The sequence below is a fragment of the Enhydra lutris genome, unplaced genomic scaffold, assembly GCF_002288905.1.
Source record: "Enhydra lutris kenyoni isolate GAN:26980312 unplaced genomic scaffold, ASM228890v2 scaffoldscaffold1, whole genome shotgun sequence".
NCBI classification, from domain to species: Eukaryota; Metazoa; Chordata; class Mammalia; order Carnivora; family Mustelidae; genus Enhydra; species Enhydra lutris.
In genome coordinates, this window is record NW_019154085.1 from 39,288,682 (window position 1) to 39,301,722 (window position 13,041).

Genomic DNA, 13,041 nt, shown 5'->3' on the forward strand with positions numbered 1-13,041 from the left:
AGGCTGGTTTTTGTCCTGTTCTGCACTTGTGGAGTCGTTAGGCTCTAAGTCCTTGTGACCAAGCCCTCATTCTGAGTCCTGATTACACACACTGGGTCTTGCTGCCCTGTGTTTCTTCTTTCCCTCACTGGTTAATGAGGGTTTCTCAGATCGTTACCCCAACTCTGGGCTACCCTAACCAACCACCTGCCATCCCAGGGATCTTGCCCACTCTAGAAACCCTAGCTCCCAGGGCAGCCAATTTGAGCCCCTTGCTCCCTGGCAGAAGGGGGTCTCACCTTTAGCCTCTCTCCCTCAGTCTGGTTTGGTCCGGCCTATGCCGGCACCAAGGAGCAGGGCCAGGCCTAAAAGGGAGGTCAGAGGGCACAAGACCTCTGGGTAGGTCTAGACCAGCCCCGCCTAAGAGAAATCTAACACCAGGACCATATGTAGGTTTAGATTTTTCTAGTAGCCACATGAGGAAAAAAAAATAAAACAGATGGAACTAATTTTAATAATATATTTTATTTAATAATATATTTTATTTAGCCCAGAATGTCCAAAATAGCATTATTTCCACTTAAATATAAAACATTTGTAATGACACAGTTTGCATCTTCGAAATCCTGTAAGGCTATTACACAACAGCTTGATTTAGACACTAAATTTTAAACCAAAATAACTTGATCTGTATTTAGATTTCATGAAATCGTAGTTGAAAAAAGAGATTCACTCTCAAATTGCTCCAGATATACTTAAAAGTTTACCAATGACTAATTTGGGCATCAGTCTTTAAATTTTAATGAAATGAAATAAAATGGAATCTAAAAATCAGTTCCAGGATTTGCAATAGCTGCGTTTCCAGTTCTTGGTTGCACCTATTGCTAGGGGCTAGCCTGTGTGAAAGCAAGTCTAGAACAATGGAAACGTGCAGGATACTGGTCTTGGGGTTCGGTGTGGCTCTTCCCGCCTCACCCCCAGACCCCCAGGAAGGGAAGGGCAGTGGCTTCCTGCATCAGCTTGTCAGTTTTCCTGTCGCCCAGGATAAGAGCTGTCCTCCCGGAGTCCGCCTCCAGGGGAAGAGAGTTCAGTGTCTCAGATGGCTTTGCGGTCTTTTTGTGCCTCAGTCCACCCAGGGCCCCATCCAGGTGTTTTCCTCCCATCAAGCACCCTCCCCCCACCGGAAGTCCGTCTTACACTGCTGCGTTTGCATTTCTGCTCCATGAACAATGATTTCACTCTACTAGCATGTGGCACGCGTGGTGTACCTAGAGCATCCACCAGCCTCGGAGCCTGGCCCTGTGACCTAAGATCTGAGGTTTATTCAGCGCTGCTCTACACCAAACCCTGACTAGAGCATCTCCCCTCACTTAGGGCCCTGCCAGGCAGGTGGGCCTGTCCCCTCCGCGCCTGGGGTTGGGTGACCACGTGGCCACAGCGCCGCTAAGTGGCAAAGCAGGGATTTGATCCCGTGTTTCCCGGCTCCGATGACGCCTGCCCTTATCAACTCATAAGGCTGCAGCTCAAAAAGCAGTCAAGCCCGATTCTTGGCAGGAGGGAGCCCTCCTAATACCCCCGAGGCTGGGCATGGGGGTAGGGGAGCCGTGGAGGGCGGGATGTGGGTGGCCCCAGGGCGCTCGCCCAACGCGGAGTTCTCCGCCTTCTGGGGAGCACCGTGGCCACTAGAGGGCGTCGCGGGGGCCAGGGAGATGCTCCCGGGAAGCTCCTGAGCCCTGTTTAAAGTGGGCGCTAGAGCAAAGTAAGTGCCGGCTCTGGTTTCTTCCCTTCGCCCTGACAGTCGCCCCAGTCTGTCCCGGTCTGTGTGAGCCTACAGAGGACCTTGTTTGGACTTTGCGAATTTTTGCTTCAGTCCTAAATTTGGAGGGAGATAGTTGTTTATGAACAGAGCACTGGGGAGGAATTCCTTCGGTGATTTTGATCTGTCCTCAATCTTCTCTGAAGATAAATGTATCTCATTATAAAATTTGGAGAGTGCAAGGGTTTCAGAGACACAGGTGTGAGTTCCAGCATTGTGCCAATAACTAACTGACTCCACCTTCATCCATTCATCCAACTCTTATTGAGCACCTACTGTTTGCCTAACACTGTGCTAGTTACTATAGGCGATACTGAGATGAATAAGATGTGGCTCGTCCCCTTGAGAAGTTCCTAGTCCAGCTGGGACCTGGGCAAGGAGACAGGACGGTAGCTGTGTGGGGTAAAGGATGCAAGGGGACACATAGTGAGGTGGTCAAGAAAGGCCCACCTGGAGGAGGAGCTGCTTGGTAAGTGGGGGAAGAGGGAAAGGAAGACAGAGGGAAGAGACAATACCAGGGTCAGAGACAAGGTCAGACTCTGGGAGCCCCAGCAGTTCCGGATCGCTGGACTGTGGCATGCCAGGGTGGAGGGCTGGGACATAAAGACTGAGGGTAAGCAGGGTTGGGTGAAAATCTTGGAGGAGAGAGTCCTTGTCTTCCTTGTTTTTGATCATGCTTCTGGCTGGCTGGGGAGGACAGACGGGAGCATCCTGAGATGGTGAGCAGGAAGGCAAAGCTGTTGGAAGTGGTTGCAGCCAGGAAAGAAGAGGGGGAGCCAAGACTCCCAGGAAATGGGAGCTGGGCTGCTGTGGGAGAGGTTAAGTAGACCAGAGCTGGTACCAACCCAGTGAGCGGGAGGGAACAGTCATGGCCCAGCTTCAGTTGCTGTTAGTGCCCTTCTGCACCCCCAGATCAAGGCAGGAGATGTGCATGGAGCTTTGAGGTTATTGAGTTAAGGAGTATCAAGCAGAGATGTATGGTAAATGTGTGAGTCTGAAGCTCCAGAGAGAGGATGGGGCTACGGGATAAGTCTGAGGAGGCCACCATACTGTCCACAGCAATGGGGGCATGGATCTCTCACAGGGAGAATGGGGAGTGAGACAAAGGCTTTGGACAGAAACTCAGAAAGAAGAAGCATAAGAATAGAGCCCAGGATGAGGGCTGAAGGTTTCAAGGAGCAGAGGCGGTGGTCAGAGTTGAGTTTTGAAAAGATCTCTGTGACTAAAGAGTATACAATTAAATGGAGACAAAGAAACCTCAGGCTTGGAACAGCTGTCCAGGTGGAAGAGCAGAATCCACAGGAAGAGAGAAGCCCCTCACCGGGTTCCCCTGGGGCTTCGGGGAAGTTAAAAGCCAAGTATCCAAGCCAGAGACATGACGATCGTCTCATAATGTCCTCTCTTTGAAGAGCAGACGTGGCACGTGGTCTTCTCTTGTTTTAAAACTGTTTGAATTAATTGCCAACACTTACTTACTCACTTACTTTATTTATTTATTTTTTTAAGAGAGAGAGTACATGAAGGGGGAGGGGCAAGAAGAGAGAGTTTTTTTGTTGTTTTTTGTTTTTTGTTTTTTTTAGAAGAGAGAGAATCTTAGGCAGGCTCTATGGCCAGTGCAGCCTGACTGCGGGGCTCCATCCCATGACCCTAAGATCATGTCCTGAGTGGAAATCAAGAGTCAGATGCTTAGCTGTCTGAGCCACCCAGGTGCCCCAGTAGTTCTGCACAGCAACAGCAGAAGTAGCCACTACTCTCTTTTAGTGGACCACACATTCTTCATTTTGTCGCTTCTTAGTTTCCACTCACCCTCCTGCTGAGCTACCATTTCCTTACACTCTGCCTGCTCCACTCATTTCCATTGCCTGTTACATGTGATTCCTCTAGAATTTTCGGGCATGCAGGTGTCTTCATGTGAGGGATGGGCCAAAGTGCCTCTGTGAAACGATACTCCCAGATAACTGTTTATTTTTTGTGCACACCTCTCAGGGTAGTGCCTTCCAATCTGATCTACAGTTTCTTCAGAAGTGTTTAATAATTATATTTGATGTATTTTAACCACCTTAGCTCTAGAATACTAATTTTTTTAAAATTCACACATTCACTCCAATGTGTTATCAACCAAATTTTAAGTCAAGCACAAAATATTGCTTGTGCCAGTAGATCGCATTGTTTTGACAAGGCCCCGGAAATAATCTTTATTTATTTTTTCAGATATAATCTTTAGTAATTGCTATCTAATCGATGAGTAGCTTGATGGTGCAAGACTAGTGGCTTAAAAACGCCACCATCGGGGCGCTTGGGTGGCTCAGTGGGTTAAAGTCTCTGCCTTTGGCTCAGGTCATGATCCCAGGGTGCTGGGATGGAGCCCCCACATCGGGATCTCTGTTCAGCAGAGAGCCTGCTTCCCTTCCTCTCTCTCTGCCTGCCTCTCTGCCTACTTATGATCTCTGTCTGTCAAATAAATTAAAAAAAAAAAAAAAAACGCCACCATCTATCTCTAATCTTTGTCAAGCCTTTCTCAATACTGACTATTGAAGCAGATTGGCTCTTGAAGCTGGTGGCCATCACAATTACCATTTCAAATCATACGTATCAAAAACCAGGAGGGGCGCCTGGGTGACTCAGTCGGTTCTGCATCTGCCTTAGGCTCAGGTCACAATCCTTGGGTCCTGGGATGGAGCCCTACCTAGGCCTCCCTGCTCAGTGGGGAGCCGTCTTCTCCCTCTCCCTCTCCCTCTGCCCTTCCCTCCCACTTGTGCTCACTCTCGCTAGTGCTGTCTCTCTCTCTCAAATGAATAAATAAAATCTTTATTTAAAAAAGATAAAGAAAAACCAAGAACCTGTTGCTATGGGGGCAAAGAAGAACTAGAGTGTAGAAGGCAAGAATGGGAAGCTCTTTTTTCTATGGAACACTTTCACTATATATCATTTTTTAAAAGTATTTATTTATTTATTTATTTGAGAGAGAGAGAAAGAAAGAGAGGGCACAGCCAGGAAGAGAGGGAAAAGCGGGACTCGCCGCAGGGATCTCAGGACTCTGGGATCCTGACCTGAGCCGCAGCGCTTAACGCACTGAGCTATCCAGGTGTCATTCATTATAAATCTTTTCGCGCTTCTTTTATTTTATTTTTTTCTTAAGATTTTATTTATTTATTTGACAGACAGAGATCACAAGTAGGCAGAAAGGCAGGCAGAGAGAGAGAGGAGGAAGAGGGCTCCCTGCGGAGCAGAGAGCCCGACGCGGGGCTCGATTCCAGGCTCGATCCCAGGCTCGATCCCAGGGATCATGACCTGAGCCGACGGCAGAGGCTTTAACCCACTGAGCCACCCAGGCGCCCCTCGCGCTTCTTTTAAACAACATACAGTATTAACTATTCCAGATGTAAAACGAAAATTATCATTGTTCAATTTTATTATGAACCAGTGATTACTTAGGGACTCATTATGATAATAAAGCATTTCTGTGAGGATTTCTTTTGAAGACGGATTCTGCTTTTTAAAAAAACGTTGAAACTCATTTTCTTGAGACATCCTCCTTTGCCTTTCTCCTATCCCCGAAGCTTTGGCGGGCGGACGGGCGGGGAACGATGCAGAGAGCCCGCCCAAGCAGCAGGTGGTGCTGCGAGCACCATGAGCACCTGCCCGCAAAACCCTTTCTCTGAGCAATGGCGGGTGATAATGGAGTCCTCTTTCTGGGGGTGGCTATCCTGAAGCCTGATCGCAGGTGCCCAAGAGGGGCCGCGCTCCTGCGGGAACGCTGGACCTCGAGGAGAGTCAGAGAAAACATGGAGCTCTCCGTGCATCCTTTCGCGAGGGCCGGGGCTGCAGTGGCGGCGCAGAAAACCACAGGCCGGGGCCGGAGAATTTGCACCGAGCGACAGGCGGGGCGGCGGGCAGCCCCAGGGCGGGCGGGGTCCTGGAAGAGGAGCGAGCCGGCGGCCTGAGGAGGCTACTGACTGAGCACCGCACCGAGGGAGCCAGGAGGCGCGGCAGAGCGGACGGGACCGGAGCTGACAGATAGACGGCGCGGCCGGGACGGCGAGCGAGCGGGCAGGCGCGTGCGGGACGCAGCCATGATCACTTCAGCTGGTGAGTGCGACCGCTGCCGGCGACGAAAGGGAGGAGCCGCCACGCCGGCTTTTAGCTGAGTCAGGGCCGGTGACTGGGCACCTCCCGGCAGAGCGCCGGCCTGCGCGGCCCCTCGCTGCCCACGGCCCACCCCCCGGCCTGGGGGCTGGAGGTCTGGGCCCGGCCTCTCAGGGCCCGGCGATGACCTCTGGCTCGGGGGGATCGCGCGGGCTGGAGCGCCTGGGCATCCCTCCTCAGTCACACCCCCGTGCCCGGACCCGAGGGGCTTCTTGGGCCCTTCTCCGATCCCCACCTCCGGGGAGGGGGGCGTCCTCACTTCTGTCCCTCCCGAAGGTGGCCCTGGGGCCGTCGGATCCCAGCGCTTCCCTCGAATATGGTTAGGATGGGCTGGCCCCCGGTGCGGCCGGCGGGTAGGGCAGCCTAACTACTACAGAAGTGCTCCGGCCCCGGCCCCGGCTCCATTCTCCTTGGAGTCAAATCGGAAATTACATTTGAGGCGGGTTGTTTGTGGAGCTGTTCCACGAGTATTCAGTACAGGCGCCCAGAAAACTTTTGTGTTCGGTGAAGACAGCACTTGAAGGCTGCATTATAATCATCATCTGTCTGTAGTTTGGAGGCGAGGGGCTCAGTGCGTGTTCTTCATTGAAGAAAGAATTCATGGATGTGCGGAGCGGTTTTCTTACACTTAATCATTGCATATGTAGATCCGGGCGATGACATTGGAAATGAGATAAGCTTCAAGGATCCAGTGGAGAATTGTTAAGCCCCCCTCTCCCCCAAAGATTGATTTGCATATAGGTGTCCACAGCCTTGGTGATTTTTTGCTTGCCTGCTCACACACCCTTTTCTCGTCCTGTTTATCTACGCTTGTCCCACAAGTATTTTGTTGTAAACAGACTTGTTTGGACTAACTTGTACGGGGCTCAAACCCATGTATTTGTGAGGATTGCTGAAAGGAATTGGTGGAGACCCTAGAGATATAAAGCTATTTTCAAAGACTTCAAGAGGTGTCACCTCTACCTGGAATTAGACTTTTGTCCCCCCGGGGGTATAAATGAGATGAATTTTAGTTCAAATAGGAAAGAGTTTTTCCAGTCACAGCTCTCTAAAGGTAAAAGGAGGGTGAAGTTTCTTACCATTTGTAAATGTAGAGCTCCTTCCGTTTCACATCTGTCCATTGCCACAGCTCTGTATTAGCCCAGACCACCTTTATCTTTTGCCTGGGTTTCTGTAACGGCCTTAAGATTTTGTTTTTTCCACTGTTATCTTCATACAGTCCATTCTTCTTGTTGTAGTCAGAGTAATTTTTTTCAAACTTTAATCACATGTCTTTTTTTTTTTTTTTTTTTTTGCTTAACATCTCTAGGAATGTCCATTGTGTTTACAATAAAATCCAGGCTTTTAACCAAAGACTTATATCATTGGATTCCCCCTTTGTTTTATATACTACTGTCTTCCTCACTCACTATATCCTATTTATACTGGCCTTCTTTCTGTTCCTTGAATATGTCAGTTTCTCTCCTAACCTCAGGACCCTTGCACATTCTGTTCCCTCTTTCTAGACTCTTTTTCCTCAAGTTTTCCCTTAGCTTCTCAATCTTTAGTCCCAATTCCAGTGTTAGTCTTTCCTGATCATTCTTTTAAAATATGCTGCCTGCCTTTCTTCCCCTTAGCTGTCCCCTTCCTTCACCACAGCTCTGCGATTACTTTGTTTACTTACCTGATTACTGTCTCTCTGTAGACACAAGTTTGGGCAGCAAACTTGTTCTCATAATTCTTAGAGCACCGTCAAGCAGATAGCAGAAGTTCAGAAGTATATTTAGAACGAAGGAATCAACTAATGAAATCAATAAATTAATCCCTAAAGTATTTTAAGGAGAGCCTGAAAAAATACTTAGTGGGAATATGATAGAATTTAAACCTATTGAGAATGGCAAGAGTAGTGATCTTTAAGGTACTATTCTGAGACGCTGTGGTGATTTAGTATATTTGTAGTGAGTGTGTATTTGTTACATTTACTGGATTACTTACCAGCCTTTGCCCAAAACATTTTGTCACCTTGTTTCCTGTTCTGTGGTTCACAGTGGCTTAGGATCTGTCCCAGGTGCTAAACAAGCTAGCCTCACAGTTTTCGTATGGATTCATCAGTTAATTCTTTCGTTTATTCTCTAGTCATTTGCTAGGTACTAAGAACATAGTGGTGAATAAGAGGTGAACACATACTGTTTTTCAAAAGATTTGTCAGCAAAAGGGAGTGGAGAGATAGAGATCGGTGGTTGCAGGAGAGAGATGTGAGATGAGTGGTGTTTTGTGGGTTTGTAACATAATATAGGCACATAAAGGGAAATTATGCTAAAAAGCTTTAAGATAGTAATCCCCCACTCTTTTTTCCTCTTCCTTATCCTTGGAGACAGCGATTTTCAACTTATAACTGGAACGTACTTCTGTATTTATAAATAACATCCAAATGTTACTATAAATGATTGAACAAGTTTACATAATGTCTGCTTTCTTTTTATTATGGCAGAAGAGATTTTTCTAGCATCCCAGACTTTTCACATTCCTTGTATACCTTCCTCTCCCCCCATCCAAAGGAAAGTTCTGTTTTGTTTTTAAGATGGGAAATAATATGGAGTGTAGAGTATTTATTTGATTTAGTTGTGTTCCATGAACAAAGACTGTATTTCTAAGCCAGGACAACCATGTAACAAATTAGCCATAAGTGATACCAAACAGGAGAGTGTAAAAAATTCATCACCTCTTTTTGTAAAAGCAGTTCAGATACATGATTGATTGATGATAGCCAGTGGGTAGCATTTTTAGTATGTTGATGAAGTGTTCTGCTGTTTATGATCTGTTCCACATTTAAAGCATTATTCTCTGTCATCTGTTCCATATCACTAGTTCACCAAACCCTCAACCCCCCATTACATTTTTTTTTAAGATTTTATTTATTTATTTGACAGAGAGAGATCACAAGCAGGCAGAGAGAGAGGAGGAAGCAGGCTCCCTGCTGAGCAGAGAGCCCGATGCGGGGCTCGATCCCAGGACCCTGAGTTCATGACCTGAGCTGAGGGCAGCGGCCCAACCCACTGAGCCACCCAGCACCCCCCCCCCCACCATTACATTTTTTAATCTGTCTTCTCTGCATTCTGTCAGTTTAGCCTCTCTGTTCTGGACTTGTCATACCAGACTAGAGTACCAAGAAGTTCTTTCTGTCTGCTCTTATGCTTTTAGAATAGTAGTATGCCCTAGCCAACACCATGGTGTACTTTTGTTGGCTAAATGTTGTATCCTTTCCTGTATGGCTCTCTAAAGACTGCTGGAGCTACTTGGCAAACCTACACTTACCATTTAAAAATGGCTACATCTTGGGGCGCCTGAGTGGCTCAGTCGTTAAGTGTCTGCCTTTGGCTCAGGTCATGGTCCCAGGGTCCTGAGATCGAGCCCCATATGGGGCTCCGTGCTCACCTGAAAGCCTGCTTCTCCCTCTCCCATTCCCCCTGCTTATGTTCCCTCTCTCACTTTGTCTCTCTCTGTCAAATAAATAAAATCTTTAAAAAAAATGGTTACATCTCCTAAGTAAATTTGTCATGACGCTTTTTAATCAACTCACAGTTTCTCTTATCTTTTTTTGAAAAGATTTTATTTAGTTATTTGACGCAGAGAGAGAGAGAGAGAGAGGGCTCAAGAAGTGGGAGTGGAGGGCAGAGAGAGAGGGAGAAGCAGGCTCCCATCAAGCAAGGAGCCTAGAGTGGGACTTGATCCCAGGACCCGAGCTAAAGGCAGATGCTTAACCAACTGAGCCACTCAGGCGCCCCTCAACTCACAGTTTGAATTCGGTGTTCCAGAATGACTTTAAGATCTATATGGAAAACATATATCTGAGAGACAGTTTAGTTTTCTTTGTTTTTTTGTGGTGTTTGTTTCTTTGTGGTTTAAGGATGTAATTTCCCTTATATTTTTCCCAAAAATCCCTTCGGTATATGACCAGGTGTATTCTTTTCAGTATCCTTCACTTTCCAGCGTCTGCTAACACCTCAAGGTCATGTGGGGAACACTGTGCTTGGGTAATTGGAAGTCAGAACAAGATAGCTCATCATTTAACATACCTTCTAGGTTACTTGTGATATAAAAGTGGTGCCTTAATATAGGCATCTTGAAATAATTGATATATTTTACTCTGTGGAGTTGATGACTATACCTTTTTTTGTAAATAATTTTATAACTCTTGATTTATTTTGTGTGAATAAGTTTTTTCTAAAATTGTCTAGGAAAGTTTTGATTAGTACGCTAAGCCAAAGATTCTCCAACTGTAATATCAGTATCACAAGGAAAATTTGTGGCCCATCCCCGCAATTTATAATTCAGTAGATCTAGGATGAGACCAAGAATTTGCATTTTTAACAAGTTCCCAGGAAATGCTAATTCTGTGGGTTCAAGGGCTGCACTTTGAAAACCACTGAATTTGGTAAATGTGATTTTTGTGGTGTCATAAGGGTTTGATAACACAGTTCTTAAACTTCAAAATAGGAACATTTACAATTTTATTTATTTATTTAAGATTTTATTTATTTTACAGAGACACAGTGAGAGAGGAAATACAAGCAAGGGGGAGTGAGAAAGGGAGAAGCAGACTTCTCACCAAGCAGGGAGCCCGATATGGGGCTCAATTCCAGGACCCTGGGATCATGACCTGAGCCGAAGGCAGACGCTTAATGACTGAGCTGCCCAGGCGCCCCATAAACATTTACAATTTTAAAGAATAATCATTCTTCTAGTGAAGTCACTTCTCAAAAAATACTTACTTTTTCCAATTGTGGTATATTTTTGACTAAGCAGTATCTTTTATCTTAGCATATGCTTTATAATTATGATATACCTTTTATCTTACAGCTGGAATTATTTCTCTTCTGGATGAGGAAGAACCACAGCTTAAGGTATGAGTTGAAGAAAAATTAACTGGGGTTAATTTGAGTGCTGTGAAACTTTGAATTGAGCCATATTTGTGTGTTTTCCATATAGCCATCTTATCCAGTCTGTAGCCATTCAAATTTAGCCCCCCACCCCAGGACAGTATTTTGGCAATATGCTATCTCAAATAGCATATTGGTTTTCCCTAGAGTTTAACAAAGCTAAGGTAAATAATTCTAATTATGGCACCAGAACACTCCCCACCCACCCTTGTTTCTTTATCAAAGGAAAGCACAAAAAAATTGTTTATTCTTTGTCACATATTTTTAAATTATTTGTATTTGACTAAAATGGCACATACTTAAAGTGGTTCTACACACCTGAATTTACTTATATCCAGTAATTAATTTTATATATACAGAGGAGAAAGATGCTTATTATGGTAAGGAATGAACTATGGCTAGTCTGATGTTTTATGATTAAAAACTAAAAAGGAAATCTATAAACCTAAGAGAAAACATGAGTCAGTAAATTTTTGTATTTGTCATAGATTAAACATTTTAGTAAATATGATTGAGAATTTGGCCATTGATTTGCCAGAAACTTTTTTTTGTAAAAAATTGTATTTTATTTTTATCTTCTACAGGAATTTGCACTACACAAGTTGAATGCAGTAGTCAATGACTTCTGGGCAGAAATTTCTGAGTCTGTAGATAAAATGTAAGAAATTATTTTATTTCTATAAATTGGATTAAAGTAGATCAACTAATTATCTGTGGATGTGGGTCATGTGGCTTATTAATTCACTTAGAAATGTGTTGCTACTAAATATACTTAAATTTGGGATTTTTAAGGAAAACCAGTTTGAGCTAGGCTTATACTTCCTAATTTCTTTCAGAGAAGTTTTGTATGAAGATGAAGGTTTCCGGAGTCGGCAGTTTGCGGCCTTAGTGGCATCTAAAGTATTTTATCACCTTGGGGCTTTTGAGGAATCTCTGAATTATGCACTTGGAGCTGGTGACCTCTTCAATGTCAATGACAACTCTGAATATGTGGAGACTATTATAGGTAATTATTTTCTATCTGGTAAAGCTTTATTTTGGCTTTTTTCTTGCTGTAGTGCATATAACATTTTTTTCCTGAATTACTTCTTGCTGTTGCCAAATTTAATTTTAATTGGAAGTTCACAGTCCTATAATCTTATGCAAGCTGAGTTTTTAGATCTGCCTTCCAATTTTGTGATTTTTTTTTTTTTGGCATAATGAACAGTAACATTAGTAAGTTATAGTAAAGACACCTCAAAAAACATTTTAAGAATGAATCTAAGAAATTAATCAGAAATAGCCTAATCACATATAGTAGTTATCTTAGCTTAATCAGCATAAAGGTAGTTATGGTTATTGTTACTCCAATGAGCATTCTGTTCTATGAAAAACTTAGATTATTATGAGTAACAAACTAAAGGACAGCAATTTGTAGAGATGTTTCTAATACTGGAAATCATTATTGACTACCTCCATTTTCCAGGCACTGTGCCACTCATTCTTCATGGCATGGTTTATTCCACAGCTGTCCCATAAGGAAGGTGCTTTCCCTGTTTTACAAATGAAAAAACTCAGGTTTCGAGATGATAGAGACACGTGACTATTAAATAGGAGAGTCAGAATTTAAAACTCCGGCTTATTTCAAAATCCATATTGTTTCTACTAGCAACCATCATTTTCTCCTTTGTTTCTTTATTTTTGAAGGGAAGAATAGCATACTGGCAAGACTTTGGGCTCTCTATCTTGTAAATTAAACTATAACTATGTAATGTTTTATTCAAAGATTTGTAGCTTTAAAAAATGTTTGAAAACTCCTGATCTAGTAGGTGAAAGAGCAGACTATATACCCATCAGACAAGTCTGTCAGAGTATCAAGCTTTTGGTCATAGTTATGGAGAGCCCAAGTGGTGTGCAATGGAGATCTTTTTTTAATTGCTGATTTAGAAGAGGTCTGCATTATTCACCTGAACCCTTAGAAAGAAAACTTTGGTATTCTCTTTCAGAAATTGGAAAGTGCTGCACAAAGTGGTCCGAAGGGATACTTTCAGATGTTTCTGATGTTCTAACTAGAATTCTGCATTTATGGTTTTAAAGTTTTTGCCATGGTGGTGTGAAAATGTTGCATGTAACTTACTGCTGTTGGTGGCTCATTGAATTGGAGTTTTCATCTGTAAATCTTATGGAAAGAACAAGTGGTTT

The 13,041-nt window shown here is 44.2% G+C and overlaps 1 protein-coding gene across 3 annotated transcripts in view; it reads left to right on the forward strand.

The window, feature by feature from the left end:
- Positions 1 to 5,728: 5,728 nt before the first annotated feature.
- LOC111143971 (proteasome 26S subunit, non-ATPase 1) overlaps positions 5,729 to 13,041 on the forward strand; it is an 86,071-nt gene continuing 78,758 nt past the window's right edge. For 2 of the 3 annotated variants that reach the window (XM_022498015.1, XM_022498023.1), the window contains exons 1-4: positions 5,729 to 5,884; positions 10,781 to 10,824; positions 11,445 to 11,518; positions 11,697 to 11,866. In XM_022498015.1, coding sequence (XP_022353723.1) covers positions 5,869 to 5,884; positions 10,781 to 10,824; positions 11,445 to 11,518; positions 11,697 to 11,866 — 304 coding nt within the window. In that variant the 5' untranslated portion in view covers positions 5,729 to 5,868. Of the gene's footprint in view, positions 5,885 to 10,779; positions 10,825 to 11,444; positions 11,519 to 11,696; positions 11,867 to 13,041 lie in introns of those variants that run through there. The other variant, XM_022498034.1, reaches the window with a different exon arrangement.